The sequence below is a fragment of the Prionailurus viverrinus genome, chromosome D3 (assembly GCF_022837055.1).
Source record: "Prionailurus viverrinus isolate Anna chromosome D3, UM_Priviv_1.0, whole genome shotgun sequence".
NCBI lineage: Eukaryota > Metazoa > Chordata > Mammalia > Carnivora > Felidae > Prionailurus > Prionailurus viverrinus.
The window spans coordinates 86,742,905-86,760,339 of record NC_062572.1 but is presented as its reverse complement, the minus strand read 5'-3'; the positions used below and the strand labels follow the sequence as shown (position 1 = coordinate 86,760,339).

Genomic DNA, 17,435 nt, shown 5'->3' with positions numbered 1-17,435 from the left:
TATGCAACATTTTAGTCGTTACAGAAATATTCTGGAGTCTTGTTATTTTAGAGCAGAAAAGAAACTAGAACTACTTGAGAGCTGTAAGCTTTGTATTGCTTAAATAACTCAAATAAATAGAAGAATATCTAATAAAAAGAATATTCTGATTTTTTCTAATGAAAGGAACATTTTATTATACTAATTGAAAACTAAGCATTTCTAAAATCTTGTTTCTTCATTAATTTTAAGTAAACGTGACGGCTGAATTTTATTTTTTTTGCTATAGTATAACAACTCCCATTTATTTGTTATATTTTACACAGCAGATACTGTTATGTATTTGATATTCCATGTTATCGTCACCCCTCTGTGGGGATAGGTATTAAAGCAGGTAGATTAATATTCTGAGGTTATGAGAGAGATGACCGAAGAGCGTTAGGTAAGGCGATGGATGTATAACTCTTCGCAGGTTCATTCATTCATTTGTTCATTCGCCGGATATGTGTTGATTGTCCGTATCAGACATTGGGCTTAAAAAGGAAGTTAGGAGGAACTTGCGCATATGAAAATATGAGGAGGAAAATAATTCACATCTACACTGATTCTATCCATTTGCTCTTTGATTACAGCCCTCCTGTGTGATAAGCACTTAACATATATTGTCCTATTTGATAACAACCCTTTTGAGATCCTGGTATTCTTACTATTTTACAAATGAAAAGATAGGATTAATGTGTTTTTCCCCCAAGTCAAAATAGTGTAATCAAGCATTAGTCTTCAGATCTCTTGTTCTGGTTCTGTTAAGAGTTTGTTAATGCTTCAGAGAGCCACTTTGTTTCTTTTTGGAAAAAGCCTGTTCATACCTGTTTAGATGTAAATCTGTCCTTGAATCACGACTAAGAGTGCCCATCCTCATGTCGCCGTGTTTCAGACATGGCCTCCCACGAGGGGACAGGAGGGATAGGTTAAGTATCTGTAGCTATTATAGAGGCCAGCGGTTTTTAATGTGCAGTAGGTTAGTATCGAGAACCTGCTGAAGCTTCAGAGGAAACCATTTACTTTGAATGCTGCTTCTAGTATTTAATTGTTGCCAATAAATTTAGAAGCTTTGTGATAGGGGCTCAGGAGGATAGTTTCATTTCGTTTCTTTTCTTTCTTTTTTTTTTCTTTTTCTTTTTTTCTTTTTTTTAACATTCATTTATTTTTAAGAGGCAGCGAGAGAGAGTGCAAGCATGGGAGGAGCGGAGAGAGAGGGAGACAGAGGCTCCTATGCAGGCCCCAGACTCTGATCTGTCAGCACAGAGCCTGACTCAGGGCTCGAACCCACAAACCATGAGATCATGACCTGAACTGAAGTCCGGTGCTTAACCCACTGAGCCACCCAGGTGCCCCAAGGATAGTTTGTCTGATGAGTTCCAGATTTATCACTCTGTATAATGTTTGAAACATTTACTTTTGACCTGGAGTGGAGATTGTGGCCCAATAATCAACTCCTATTTTTATGTTTATTTTTCTAATTTGTAAATCCAAAGCCAAAAATACTTCCAGATTTGGATTATGCCACTTATTTGATAGGTTCGATAATTTGAAAATGTTTTGTTTAGCGATGCAAGTGATAGAAAAAGCACATCGTTCAAGAAATCATTAAAATCAGTCTTTAGCCAAACATTGGTAGGCTTTTACATCATCTTCTTTATCATGCAGTTAAAATCGTTCACAAGTACTTCAGAATTCTGTTTCTAATCAGGACACAATATTTCTCTTTATAAAAGCTTCCTTTCTGTTTAGTGGGGGAAGCAGTTGATGTTGGATAAAGGCCAAAATACTGTGGCTTCATATGTGTGCTATGGTAGTTGTACATATGAGAAACGATTTTAAAGTGCAGTAGAAATGTCATAAAATAGAAAAGGGTAAAGAAACTGTAATAAAAAATTACCCATGCTGCCATCATTCAGGGACAACTCCCAGTCTAGGATAACCATTTGGTAGGAGTATATGCCTTCATTTTATCGTTCTGTTTTTTTCATACTTTATGTTTTATAGAGTTCCAGTGATGCTGTAATACTGTTTTACAACCTGCTTTACCACTTAATTTTCCATTTTTTAAAAGTCTGTAAATGGTCTTCCTCAGAATGTACCGTAATTATTTAAATTATTTTCTGTTGAGGGTATTTCACTTATTTCCTTTATTTCTATGTGTCTTTTGTTGTTTTTAATGATGCTGTGGTGAAGAATTGCTTTGTGCATTAGTCCTTTTGTACAGCTCATTGTTTGCCTAGAATAGACCCCTAAAATGAAATTTATGAGTTCAAGATTACGATTCTGTGTCGAGGCATTTTACGTATACTGTTAGGTTAGAATGCTACAAGCATTTTAAAGTCATATTTGCATGTAACTTACTAGTTTTGTTGTATTTTTAAGAGTACGAGGATGGTGATCTGTCATCTTGGATCAACAGGGAGAGGTTTCAGAACTATCTTACCATGGATGGCTTCCTCTTGTATGAACTTGGAGACACAGGTAACAAGCGTATATACAATGCTCCATCAATCTGTACAGTTTTTCCTTTATTGGTTACTTAAACGTGACTTTGTAGGAAGGGAATTTTAAGCTCTGTTTCATAATTTCATTCCTTAAATAGACCTCAACGCCAGTTCCACTTTATGAGAATATAGATTAATATTAACAAGGAACAAACATTTGTATGGGGATAAAGGTCAGTTAGAAAAGGTTTCCTAGTTAGAACTCATAGTGCCAGGGAAAACTGAGCCTGGGTAATAAAGAAATGAGAAAAAATAACCAGGAACCTATATTAGGAGCCTGATTTTGTAGTGGGAGTCGGAATACAACTTCTCACAACCTCTTAAAGCCTGCTTTTACTTGTGAGGAAAATACAGGCACCACATTAGCATGGTTTCTTAAAGTTGCATGATTGGAAATGACAAGCAAAGTAAATATAGATGCAAAACTGAAAGCGATCAGCAGCTGACTGTAGGGTCTCAGATGAAAACTATTGTAAGAAGCTAACCATGTAAGTTGTAGGAGGAAGCGTTTTGTCAATTTATATTAAATTACAAATGAGAAATAAATTATGGATATTATTGCCACATTTGTTTTCATTTATGATTTCATTGATAAGTGGGATGGAAGTATAGTTGCAGATTTTTAAAAAATGGGAAAATGTTACTCAAGGTTCAGTTTGTTTCTTTTTATATGAGAAGCAGTGTGCATAGAGTTTCCTCTTGATGATTTCCTGCTTTTGAATCTGATTAAAAATGCAAATTAGAAATGTTCTAACAGGTTCTCATGTTATTTTCTGACTCTGAGGATATTTGTTCTGGCTCCTGAGCCTACTTTTTCACGTTCTGTGTCTGGTGACGTTTCTGTCTTTGCTTATCCTTACAGAGGGGGGGTGTGTGCTCGCTCAGTGTTGGAAGGTGGTGTGGACACGGTCAAAGAATGTGGTTTACTTCTGGATTCTCTCGCACCCTTGTGAAGGGAAGAGGGGGACAATATAGGAATACAGTAGTTTTGCTTTCGGTTCAGTAATCATAGGAGACATCGTGACCTCGAGGTGGTTGTAGCTTCTTCTCCCAGATTAATTCGGAAAGAAGTTGGCTATGGACTGTTCCTGTTTTATGTCCAACACAATTGTCCTTGTTCGGTTGTGTTGCTGCGGCTCGGCCCCTGTTCCTTGTCCCACTGGCCACTTTGCACACGACCACAAGAGGTCCTGGCTCTTGTCCTGGTGGCGGCGGGTCCCTGTGTCTTCTGACCCCGCCTGAGTCTCCGTGTCCTCTTTCTCTGGTCTTCCTCACCCTCCTCTCCAGCCACACTGACTTCTCGGTTTCCTTCAAAGGCTGGAAACCTTGTACCAATGCACCTTCAATACCCAGAAACGTGTAGTTAATTTATGCTCATCCATCAAACTCAGACCAGACATTGCTTCTTAAGAACATCTTTTACTGGTCCCCTCAAACTACCGAAGTTCGCTGTGTCATACCCTTTTGTAGCTTCGTGTTCCTTTCCTTTGGAACTCTTCTCGTTGTTAGCCATACGTCTGTTTGTGTATTGTAAATGATCTGTAAATGTTACTATTATTTTCCCTACCAGACTGTGCTCTCCACTGGTGCCGGGCTGTGTCTGTGTGGCCATCACTGCGTGGTTAAGTCCCTCAGCTAGTAAATGGTTGCGCCTCACTGCGGTTTCCCCCCCACCTAGAACAGGATAGACACGCTGGACCGCGGCGTCTGGTCTTGTGACTCCGGTCCCAGTGGTCTGCTTTTGGCATCCTGCTGTCCACCAGAGGATGTTAGAGATGAAAGGGATCCATGTTGTATTCAGGGTTAGGTAAATTGCAGTCCATTTTGTTTTGTGTGGCATCACTGGCAGGTAGTGACCCATGCGTGGTACTGAGCGGAATAGCGTGTAAAAATCATTCCCTTGTTACATGTCATTCTTCTAGAGCTACGTTAGTTGATGATAAATTTCTTTTATCAACTTATTTCTTAATGTCTTAGCTTTTGACAGAATACTTAGTCACTTTGTGAGTTGTGTGAAAACAACAACTTATGAGTATATAAGTTGTTAGTTGCTATTATTTACATTTGGGGGTTGGGAGGGAGCATCTGTCTCACTTGGAGTTGACTAGTGCACTGATTCAGTCTACTGTGCATAACATGTAGCATAATTGGAATTAAGTTCTAGAAGCTATTTACTAATTCCCGATTCATATCTACAATAAAAATTGAAAAATTTGTGTGACGAGGGTTTTGAATTGAGGTATATGTCGTTCTTAATTTCAGGAAAGCTTGTGGCGATTGCAGTTATTGATGAGAAAAATACATCAAATGAACACACCAGGTATATCAAATAGCATCTCATTCAAACTTTACGTGGCTTCAGATAAACTTGATATAGTATCTTACTTTTCCTACACTGCTAGATAAGGCAGCAGATGTTGTAATTGAAAAGTCATAATACAGTTTTAAACTGCAGAGATGAAATATTCATGTGTTCCTTCACAGATTAAAGTCAATTATTCAGGAAGTTGCTAGAGATTACAGAGACCAGTTCCACAGGTAGGTGCTTGCATTCAGGAACATTCCTTTATCTTTGCTTAATTATGTTTTGTTATACAGTAAGGCAAAAAATAGTACTGTTTTGTACTTTCAAAGGTGAGTCAAGATACTGAAGTGAATTATATAGTATGTTGCATTTCGGTATGAATTGTTTGGACTTAAAATTTGTTGATGGATGTCATATAAGTGAAAAAGAAACTTTCATTTGTAATTTGGAGCATACTTGCTTCTTGATAGGGTTCGGGATACGTCTGCGGTTAGGATATATGGACTTGCGCTCCTACATTGAAGATACATGTGCGGTCGCAAGTCAGATACAGACAGATGATAATTTTCACAGGAACTCAAAGAATAACAATATAAAAACTAAGTGATCTTTTTTGCTTTGTGCTAACCATTGTGTTTGTTGCTGCCATAAGAGACATTCATTATATTTACTTTTTATCCCCTTTTTATTCAGAGTCTTCTAGTGAAGGATGAGTGATACATATTTATATTTGTCCTGCTATGAGCATTTTCTGATTGGTTCTTTTTAGAAGTGGGTATTTTTTCTTAAACATATTTTAATTAGAGAAGTTTATATTGCCCTGCATGTTAAATATATAGAGACTAGAAATGTCTTAGGACTTGTTTAATATTACTCGTGTGTATTTGTATCTCAGAGGCCAGTAGAATTCATACTCTTTTCTACATTTATTTTATGTGATTTGTATTTAATGTTTATAGTGTTTACATGCTTACCAAGCCCTAAAGTTCAGTTCTTGGTACGTATTTACCTTATTTTGTATCTAATAGTGTTCTCTGTCTCTCTCTCTCTCTTTTGTTTTTCTTTTGGTTGTTGTTATTTAGAGATTTTCAGTTTGGCCATATGGATGGAAATGACTATATAAATACTTTGCTAATGGAGTAAGTAAAATTCTAAATGATTACATGATTTCCTTATCAATTCTGTCAATTTTTAAATTTCTGTTTCTGAGAAACAAAAGAACTACTAGCTGGAAAAAAAGCAAACTTTCCTATATGCTGATACAGATATTCTCTCCTCAGATACCATACTTTCATTTTTAAATCTAAATTTGAAACTCAGTGAGCTTTAATAATTGTACTATATTAAAAAAAATTACCTCGGGGTGCCTGGGTGGCTCAGTCAGTTAAGCATCTGATTCTCGATTTCAGCTTATGTCATGATCTCGTTGAGCCCCATGTCGGGCTCTACGCTGACAGTACAGAGCCTATTTGGGATTCTCTCTCTGCCCTCGCTGCTCCCCCCCCCCCCCACCCCAATGCACAATGTGCGCACGCACTCAGATAAACATAGAAAAAAATTTATTTCCCAATTCCGTGTTAATAATTGATAGTATTTTGGAAAGAAGACAGTGTTCAAAAACTTCTAGATTTTGTAGTTTCTATTTAACACACACTTTAAGTTCAGTTTTAATGAGTAAATGTAACTTAAGTAAACATTTTTTTTTAAGTTTGTTTATTTTGAAAGGGAGAGGGTGCACCCATGTGAGTTGGAGAAAGGGAGAGAGAATTCCAAGCAGGCTCTGCACTGCCAGCACGGAGCCCCGTGTGGGGCTCAAACTCATGAATCATGAGATTGTGACTTGAGCCGAAATCAGGAGTTGGACGCTTAACCAACTGAGCCACCCAGGCGCCCCTTAAGTAGCGTGATTTTACATTCAAGAATTAACTGCTATTTTAGAAGAATTTATTTTAACAGATTAAAATAGCTTTATAGGGAAAATATGTGATTTTAAAATAATTCTGTCAGTTACGTTTATGATGTAAAGATTTGATTTGTCACTTCAAAAAGTTGGTGTTAGAAAACACTTAACCTACCTATACTGAATGAATTTCAGGTAAGAGTCTGCTCTATGGAGTAGACATTTAGTATCTACTACGTGTCACACGCTGTGATTGGTACTGTTGATGTAGAAAACGAGTTGAGTCCCTGTCTTCAAATACTTACAGTCTGCTGGGTAACACAACATAGTAATTCCACAACCGTATGAAAAGGCCTTTGTAGTAGAAGGTTTTGGAAACACGGAGGCTCTCACCCCCAGCCCAGTGCACACAAAGGTGGAAGGTTCAGAACATGCTTGCTAGAGGAGGCAGTAATTAAGAGAAGTTTCCTGCAAGAAGAAAAGCAGAGAACTCATTCCAGACAGAGCCTAACAGCACGCACAAGAGGTGGTGGGAAAATGGAGCTTTGGAGAGCGTGGAGCTTTAAGATCGCCCCCGAAGTGAAGGTACGGAAAGCTCACTCACTAGAGGCCGGTGACCTCCTCCAGCGACACTGAGGTGCCAGTTCAAGTTCACGGCGTTGTGCCCTTGTGCCGTGTGTGGTGTTCTCTAGCTTGGCGTGGGAGCAGAGGCAGAGCGTTGCCTTGCTTCAGGTTTCAGCGCATGTATTCCATTGGGGAAATAAAAACCGAATTAACAAGCCCAAGATAACATTCGTAATTTTCAGTTAAAAGTCTTAAAATTACAGCGTTACCTTTATTCATTTATATTTATTATCCCTTTTGTTATAATAAAGATTTGAGAGTGTTTACCAATGACATAAAGTACCAGATATCCTATATCACGAAGACATCAAGACAAAGGAACCTAAAATAAAAGATCTTTATTATTTGAGGGATTTATCATTTGGAGGTAATTATTAAAGGTACTTGAAAAATTTGGCCTTGAATTTTTCATACTCAAAGAAACATTATTTATACATTCCCCATAGTCTATCAAACAACTGTCGCTTATAAGGAGTATGGCAGACTTTGCAGAAACCTAAGAGAATATGCTATGCTATATAATCTCATAATGGAGGACACTATAATAGAAATATATTTTTAATAGGATTTTTACAGGATATATAGTAGGGACTTTGATACAACCATTTCTTGCAATGTCCTTCAAGGCAAGCCAGCATTCAGTAAAACATGGTTTGTAAGAAGTCAAAGCAGTCTGGGTCTAATAAACAGCTCCTTGATCCAGGATAAAATATTCAGAATATGTACAGATGATGGGCCGTCCTTCAGGAGTATGACTTTTAATGTAAGTTGTGAGATAGTAGACATTTTGAGCTACGGTCATGGTCAGAGAACAATAATAATCTCTACCACCAACACCTTGTTGTGGTGTTTGTTTTTTATTCATATTTTGCTTTTTTTTTCTTTTCTGAAAGAAGAGAAAGCATATGATGGTTATGTGATAATTAATTGAAAGTCCTTATTGAGCACTTAATTCTGTGACCAACACTGGATTGAGTGGTCAATATGTATTTTTGAACTTTTGTAGAACTTAGTAAGGTATAAGTACGATTGTTATTTCCATTTTGTATAGATGAGGAAATTGAAATTTCTTAGAAGAAACCCAAGGAAGTTAAGTAATATTCCAAAGGATGCCCAACAAGTAAGTTAAAGAGATCCAGTTCTCAAATCCAGATCTCTCTTACTCCAAAGCTCTTCTGTGACACTAATATTGTCAGATAAATTAGTGGAATTTAATAGGTATTGATGCCTAAAATGTTTTTAACTTAGGACGAACACATGATATTCTCTAAGATAGTTATATGGCAGCACTATGCTTTTTAAATTTTCTCAAAATAAATAGGGACTATCAGACCCTGGGTCTACTAACTTGTTTTGTTTGGGGTTTTTGTGAATATAATTAAGAGGGAATAGGATGGAATGATGTTTTCCATTTCCATCATTATTCGAATTGAATTATTTCACAACACATAGTCTTTAGTTCAACTGTGTATTGAACTTTTTTACAATATGTGCTTTTATAGGAAGGCCAAATTCTAATCCATTCTATAAAATATAGAAGTTTTTTGCTATTTACACATTATGATAACTGATAACTAAGCTGTTATCAATCAAAAAGTTGGTTTTTGCATTTATTAGGAAGAATGAAGATTTTTTTTTTAATTATACAATCAGTTAATTCTTGCCTAACAATAATATTGGATAATCAACCACCTGATACCCAGTAGCTTCAAGCAATAGTATTTGTTCTCTCTCACTTGTCTCGGCTTGGCTGATGTTGACTGGGCACAGAAGGATGTGGCTCCAAACTGCCACTGAGGTGCCATCAGCTGCACAGTCTTCCATGTCCTTGACCTTAGCAGGACGTTTTCCTGGGGCTCTTCTTGTGGCAGTCACAGAAATAGAAGAAGGCAGGCCTAGCCCTGCAAGCATAGTTGAAGCCTCTGCTCGAGTCCCTTCTGTTACCTTCCCCCTGGCCAAGTCCATGGCTGGCCAAGTCCATGGCTGAGCCCAGCATCAGGAGTCACATGAGCATGATTTGCCTCACTGGGAAAAGGGCTTTGGGTGGGGAAGGAGAGAGAATTATGAGCGATGAAGCAATCCACAGGACTCGGTTACTTTTGTGGTGATAATACAGTGGTGGTGTAAATTGTTTCTACTGTAGCTTTGTGCTTTTGTATAATATTTTTATATAGGCACAGATAGCCATAAGCCCATGTGTAGGTGACATACAGAATTGAGCACCTCCCTTCCTTTTATGATTATTCAACAACCTATCCTTGAAAGGAAAAAAATAGAACATTATTTCAATTAAATGACACCTGTTGGTAATGTTTTCTCTTGTATCAACTGAGTTGACACGTAGTGTATCAGCGAGGCCCTTCCTGAGGACGCCCGTGGAATGTGCATTGGGATAGTGGGAGTTCAGAGAATTTGGAATAGCATCTATTGAACGTGTACGATGTACGAGGGACTGTGCTGAATATTTGAGTTTTCCTAGTTTTTAAAACAAGATAACCTCCCACTACCCACCTCTTACTCGTTTATAAATGAAAAACATTAGGCTTGAAAAGTAAATGGTGGGAAAGCCCCAGGCTTGCACACAGGTGGCGTGACTCCAGATACCGCGCTCTCTCCCTTCGAGTTCCCTTCGTGCCACTTGACTGGAGCGGGTCGTGTGTGACCCAACGTTGCTGGTATTTGGAGGGAAAGGAGTGGGGTTGCCCGGAAATGGACACTGCATACATAATAATTTCTGTCCTTCGGTTTAATCATAAATACCAAGCTGTCTGATACCTTATATTAGAATGTTTATCATACAGTCCTCGTTTAGCTTTTTTTAAACCGATGCACGATTTGAAATTTTCTTCATGTAGACACAGGGAGGCAAAGCTACTCATACAGCTTCCTCCTTTTGTACTTGTTACTTAGCTATAATAGAAATGACTGTCAGAATATTTGTTCTCTCTCTGTTCAATGTGTATTTTAATTGCTTTGTTTTTCTCTTTTCAGTGAACTGAAAGTCCCGACTGTGGTTGTACTGAATACTTCAAACCAACAATACTTCTTACTGGACAGACAGATCGGCAGTGCCGAGGACATGGCACATTTCATTCGTGACATCTTAGATGGCACAGTCCCGGTGAGTTGTTCGCTTCTGTTTCACAGGGGCCGTGGGAGGAGGTGGAGGAGAAACCAGTTTTCTTCTTTCCCTCGGACTCTGAAGGGAAGGGGCGGCGCCTGGCGGGGGGGGGGGGGGGGGGGGGGCGGGCTCCCGCCTCGCTTCTCCATGTCGCAGAGCCACATTCTGTGAGACACGGAAGCTGCTTATGGGTGGGGACATCCTAGGGGTATCTGGAAGACATCGTTGGCTGTCACAGTGACGTTTGGAGTCGGGCCTGCGGATGCTGAGAGGTCTGCCGTGTGCAGAGGCATCCCAGTAGCGAGCTGCCCCAGCCCTTAACCTCTCTGGGTTCAAGAGCATAACTGAATTAAGTTATTCAGACTGCTTTCCTAAGAAAAACCTGTGACTAAGACCTCAGTTTTTTGAGAGATGGGGAAATGTACCGAGAATCAGCCTCAGTGGAGAGTTCCAAATCCAACCACATAAAATATTGTCTAGAAATAATGAATGGGTCGTCTTCACTTTGCATTTTTCCCTGTAAGGAGTACTGCAGTGTTACTCAAAGTGTGGGTTGTCACCCGTATTACCGGCTCATGAAATGACTTCAGATAGGAGCGGCAGGCATCATAATTCAGTAGGCTAGAATAAAATAGAAAAAGTAGGAGACTTCTAGACTTCTAGGAAGTCTAATTACTGGTTTGTGAGAGCTTTGTTTCAGGTTTTTACAAACTTTTTTGAAAGTTGGCTCACAGAATAACAAGCAGTTCTTCTGAAAACAATCACAGAGTAGGAGTTTTATATTTGTGAGAACAATACTTGTTGAAATGAAACTCACCTGTATGAGTGAGAATTCTTCCATATGTCAGTTAGTGAAACCCAGTTCAAACTGTTTGACCACAAAGTGAGCTTCGTACAGAAATTCAAGGAATGAGCCAGACTTCAGAGATACCTGAAGGCAGGGATTTGATTTTCATCAGGAATTTTCTTCTCTCCCTTTGAGCACTTTTTTGCCTTTTGGGCATCATTCTTGGGGAGATTCCCTCCACAATAGTTGAGGTGCAGTGACTTTAACAAGCTCAGCTAAACCCAGAAAGAAGTTGGGCAGGGCTCAGGTGGGCCAGCATCAGCCAGGATGCTCGGAGTGTCAGTAGGGAGACTGAGTCTTCAGAGGAGGGTCAGAGTGTATTCACGCAAGAAAGGAGGTTGGGGGGGAGGGGGACGGAAAACACAGTAAATATTTGCTGCATGGCTCTTTCAGGTGCTTTCTGTAATCCTCTGGGGTCAACCCTGACCTGCAGTTGTAAGATTATAACAGGAAAATGAAGTTATAGTACTTAAATAATGTAATTGTTCTCTTCCTGTTAAATTTAAGGCCCAAGGAGGTGATAGCATTTTGCAGAGATTGAAAAGAATAATATTTGATGCCAAATCGACTATTGTGGTGAGTCGTGACAGCTTGCTTGGTGTCACTGATGATTGAAAACGTATGGGTTAATGTCTAAGGAAGGTAAAATCTGAAATTTCAAAGGGTTAGGTAAAAACATACATCTTTTTTTTTCTTCTTTTGAGAAAGAGAGTGCAGGCATGTGCATGCAGGTCGGGGAAGGACAGAGGGAGGAGGGGAGAGAGGATCTTAAGTAGGCTCCTCACCCGGCACGAAGCCTGACACGGGGCTTGATGTCACAACCTCGAGATCATGACCTGAGCCTAAATCAAGAGTCGGACGCTTAACCAACTGAGCCTCCCAGGTGCCCCTAAAAATACATCTTTAAAGATGAGAACTGGTGCATATTTATATTAAGAAAATGTATTCTTCGGGTGGAAGTTAAGTTTGTCTACTTATTTCTGTATGATCGGTGAGTTGACTAGAGTTCAGAATCCATTACCTCAGTGACGTGACTTACAAGCGTTTTCCGGAGCCTCTTTCCGCCCTTTTCAGTCGCGGGTTCTGAAGCTGCTTCAGCTCTCGGTCAGCATTCCTAGATTTGTTGGAGCCTTAAATTCCATTCTAGTTGTCTGTCTTGAGCTGCTCAGTCCAGAGCTGTTTTCGCTCATTACGGCCGAAAGCAGTTCTCAGAGTGGAAGTCCTCAGAGTAGGCCCTCAGCACGTGATGCGTAGCTGCTCCTCTGATTTGCACGCGGTGTCTTCCCTTCCTTTTACCCTGGCTCCGTGCATTGTTTCTACCACTGCACGGTGAGTATTCCTAAAACAGTCACTTGTGATCGCTCCCCTTCCCTTTTCCAGCGACACGTGGGACAATACTCTGTCCGCCTCGGGTGTTCTCATTAGTTCTCGAATACTGCAGAAGCAGCCTGGGTGTTCTCAGTGCCTCATTCTTACTCAGGCTTAAATTTCCACCTCAGAACACTTTCATTCTGGGAAGCCTTCTTCCGTTGTCTCAATCCAAGGTGACCTTGCCCTCCTCTGAATTCGCCTGTATCGTTCTCAGAGTTACCGTCTGAGAAGTGTGTAGTCACAACCCATAGGATACAGTATAGTTGAAAGACCTGTTCAGCCAGATTGCTTTTACTTTTTCCTGAGACCTGAGGAGATGGTGTATACGCTGAGAGGAGTTGTTATTAAGCTCGTGTGGCTTTGCTACTGACCAGAAAGTAAAAAGGATTTAAAGTGTCCTGTGAAGAGGAATGCGTATGCACCTGCTTTACGGTAAACAAGCAGCCTTCTTGGTGAGCAGGTTCGTCTAGTCCAAGATACGACTCCAAAGCTGCTGGGCACGTAGTTACCGTCTCAGAGAGACCTTTGTGGTTGATGTGAGGAAAATGAATGTCCTTAGAAAAGTCATAGAGTATTTGGTGCCTCTTTTTGCTGCTGGTAGCTGGATACACACACACACACACACACACACACACACACACACACACACACGCAGTGTAAAATTTCTGTCTCTTAACAGTGTCTGTAACAGGGTAGTTACTGCAGAAATACTGGCCTTGATTGATTGGAACTAAAAGAAGTTGGGGGGTAGCAAGAGGACGAAACTTGTAGTGGTTTTTTAACAAACACTGAGCTGTGATGATCTTCCCACAGTCTATATTCAAGAGCTCGCCCCTCATGGGCTGCTTTCTCTTTGGCCTTCCACTGGGTGTCATCAGCATCATGTGCTACGGCATCTACACGGCGGACACTGATGGAGGGTACATAGAAGAACGATACGAGGTGTCCAGAAGTGAAATCGAGAGCCAGGAACCAGTAGAAGAAAGCAAAGAACAGGAGCCAAGCGATGGAGCCACCCTCGGGCCTACGGTGCAAGAACCCAAAGACGTATTAGAGAAGAAGAAAGATTGAATCTTGGCTAGTGTGGAATATTTGATAGGATTTCAAATTATCAAAGAGTCTATTTATTGAACTTAGACATTTAATCATGATCTTTACAAAAGAGAATATGTTATTTGTATTTTGCTAATATCAAACTGCATGGAGTAAAGTAGTCCTTCATAAATGGGGAGACATTTGGAGCAAACACAGGAAATGTTTATCTAAAACAAAAAAATGAGGAAGCACTCCATCAGAGTTTACCATATAGATGTCGTTTTAGCAGAGTAGTTCTTTTGCATGTTTCTCTATCTGAGCATTCTGTGACAAATTAAGATTCTTGGGCAGAATATTTAAATTGGTCAGTCAGGTAGAAGACACATGTTCGATAAAGAAAAACAATACTTTCACCTCCTACCATTCATTCTCCTCATGTATTTTAGATGAGATTTACACGGGCAAAATTAAATCTTTAAAATTTAGCACTTTAAGGAGAACTAACACCTTTTTCCATGGATCAAATTCAGATTACAACTTAAAAATAATTTGGTTTTATATAGCATAGCAATTTTATTTTGTTAGTTATTTTTAACGGAGAAGAAATGTTACTTTTTAACTTTCTACTCAGTTACATTATAAAATTTTCATATGGGTCTGTATAGTGGGAAAAACCAGTCTTATGTTTAATCTTTGCAAATTAAACAGGATTTACTTGGAGCAGTGATTTCAAACCACGTGCTGGGACATGCTTAGCAGGTGTCTCAGTGATCACTGCAGAAAGGGGAGAGTCTGTTACTCCTACCCTTCTTTAGCCAGAATGACCTACTTTTTTTTCTCTTTCTTGTTTTGTATATTGGAATTTCTTCTGAAAATTTCCTTTGATAAAAAGCTCCTGCTGCTTTTTAAAAAGTAATACAGATCTTATTTTTTATGTTTATGGTATGGTAACTTTATGGTAACTTAAAATATGTGTGTATCGTTGTGTGTATATAGATATAGATATATATGTATATCTATATACACACACAACATGCACATATATTTACATATATATATATAAAATTTATTGACATATGTAATATTATGGGCATGTCTATGTTCATAATGAGTAATGAGTGACATAATCAGCCTGTCAGCAAAATCTGTATCCAGTGATCAACAGCCAAGTGTTACCCTCTCCATCCTCTCAATTCTGACATCCTTTTCACCTTCTGTCTATAATGACGTAACAGAGGAATTCTGTCCCAACTCGTGTATACAGATTGGAATTGTTGCAAGTAACACTGTGGTATATTTATTGTAGATTATTTTTGAGCCCTTCATTTTAGCTAACTTTAGATTTTTATGAGATGACCATTGGGTGACCATTCATTGAGCAATTGAGTTAAACAATAGAATGGTTTTTCTTAAACACTAAAAATGTGTAATCCTTTTAAAAATACGCAGCTCATGGTCCTGACATTGAAGTTGTTTAGGGCTTTGGTCCCCAAGGCAGCTGTTGACGATTTCTGATACTAAGCTGCTCACGACTAAAACAAAACTCGAGTATCTAAGTCCTAAGAAGTTGCTAGCAATTGTTTTATTGTATCCATATGCTCTTTTACATACAGTGATTAAATGCTTATTTTTACTGTTTGGCACTCTGTTATTTTTAATAGTGAAGCACATAGGAAATTTCCGGAAATACTGGAAAGAAACGTTCTCAAGTGGAAACTGGAGATGAATGCCTTTAGTTGAACAAATAGGTTCCTCTCCAAAGAGTAGTGAGGGATTCTTCTGGAGGAACAATCTCAATGTTCCCGCTGGTCAAGCTTGCTTTGCAGCACTGAAAAAAAGCTGAGGTGGGCGCAGTGCCTCACTCGAGTCTAGTCTAGTAAGGAAGGTAAAGCTTAGCCTCCGCCAGTGACAGCAGGAAATGATAGGAAAGGACTCCGTTTTCTCATGTCATCTGCACATTTCTTAGCCTTTGTCAGGCATCACTTATAAATGAAAGACCTCCTCAGTAGGGGGAAAAATAGATTAAAAGCTCAATATATATCAACATACAAAAAGTTTGGCTGTCTTTGTATTGGGATTTTTTTTTTTTTAATCTGTAAATTAATGCCTTAGTTCTCTGTTTCCTTTTTCACCGCTCTCTCCCATTGGCCCACATTCTATTTGTGTTTTTTCAAAGTGTGACTGTTAGAAAACAAAATGGCTAGATAGTTTATAAGTAAATAATTTTCTTTTCTGTCTGTATTAAGATTTTGCTTTTTATTTGTCGACTTTAGGATATTATCAAAGTTCTTACAAAAAAATTAAAAATTTTGTTCACTAGTATGCTTTTAATATGGTCTCATTTAATGTGGTATCAGTACTTGGAATGCTACTTTCATTTCAGGAGAAGTTACTGCAAAATATAGTTAATATCTTAATGAATGTAGTATTAGGACATACATGTCCTAATTCATTGGTGAATCTTACCATGATTGCATATTAAGTTGGAATTTCACGTTTTCTTTCAGTTGCAATAAAATTCTATTTTTTAATCCTAAAATTCAAAATTCTAGATGCTTGTTGTTATGGGATCTGTTGCTCAATTTTTTTAGCAGAGAAAGTACATGTTTTTATCAAGCCATGCACGCCCTTATAGCTTGCAACCCTTTTTGTTCTGTTTCATCATACACAGTAATATTTCTCTAGCTACTATTATCTGAAACTTGTTTGAGGTGTATTAGGCCTGAATTTTTATTTTCTTCCTCGAACCTAGTGGTCTCCTGGTATCTGACTTACAAACAGCATTAAGAGCCAAATATCTGGAGGCTGAAGGAAGGACCTATGTGAGTAAACAGCTGTATTATTATTATTATTATTATTATTATTATTTCAGTGGATTTTTGTTGTTGATGTTTCTTGTGTTTTCCTTCAGGGGCTTGTTTGGTTTTGGTTTTCTAAAAAGTAATTTACATATTTCGATCATTGCTTCATATGCTGTGGAGATAGAACAGGAAAAAAAACTAAGCTTTTTTTATTATGCACACGTTGTTCAAATAAACCAGTGTGGGATGTTAAGACTATCAATTAATGGTGGGATTATGTTTGCCATTTTATTTTTATAAATATATATTTTTTCTGAATGTGTCTGAGTCCAAGAGTGGGCAAAAAATAATTTTCTACTTTGGACTAAATCTATAAAGGTTTTTGAAAGTCTGTATTACTAACTTGTTGAATTCATGATATCTTGCCTTATGGCACCAATTGTAAACCTGTTTTTTTCTAAAATAAATTAATTGAAAACACGTTTATTATTTTTACTATTTTTATTTCGTTTTCAACACAAACAGTTCCTTGTGCAAGCGAAGAGGATAGCGAAGACTGATCTTCCACAAAGTGTTTTTTCTTTTATTAAGTTGTAAGTTTTTCATCGTTATAGAAACATATAATGAGTAAACATACCTGAGATCAGATTGTTATCCCTTTATAGATGAAGAACCCAAGATTGGTTGGATATATTTTGTATTTAAAACTTGATTATTTTTAAATATTAATTTCAGAGTTTAGAGTTGAAGCGATTGGAACCGAGTCCACGATTGACAGCTACATTGTGATCTCGGACATAACACAGGCCCCCCTCCTTTTCGTTGTCAGTAAAATCGGGATCTAAAGCCTCAAAATGTTATTTTTAAAAATAGCATGGCGGGAGAGGGTGCCTGGGTGCTCAGTCA

The 17,435-nt window shown here is 38.5% G+C and overlaps 1 protein-coding gene across 5 annotated transcripts in view; it reads left to right on the top strand.

Moving 5' to 3' along the window:
* TMX3 (thioredoxin related transmembrane protein 3) overlaps positions 1–17,009 on the top strand; it is a 45,470-nt gene extending 28,461 nt beyond the window's left edge. For 4 of the 5 annotated variants that reach the window (XM_047827199.1, XM_047827200.1, XM_047827201.1 and 1 more), the window contains 7 exons: positions 2,404–2,502; positions 4,788–4,845; positions 5,010–5,063; positions 5,913–5,969; positions 10,346–10,475; positions 11,830–11,898; positions 13,507–17,009. In XM_047827199.1, the coding sequence (XP_047683155.1) occupies positions 2,404–2,502; positions 4,788–4,845; positions 5,010–5,063; positions 5,913–5,969; positions 10,346–10,475; positions 11,830–11,898; positions 13,507–13,764 (725 nt within the window). In that variant the 3' untranslated portion in view covers positions 13,765–17,009. Of the gene's footprint in view, positions 1–2,403; positions 2,503–4,787; positions 4,846–5,009; positions 5,064–5,912; positions 5,970–8,405; positions 8,475–10,345; positions 10,476–11,829; positions 11,899–13,506 lie in introns of those variants that run through there. The other variant, XR_007145720.1, reaches the window with a different exon arrangement.
* The last annotated feature ends 426 nt before the right edge of the window (positions 17,010–17,435 follow it).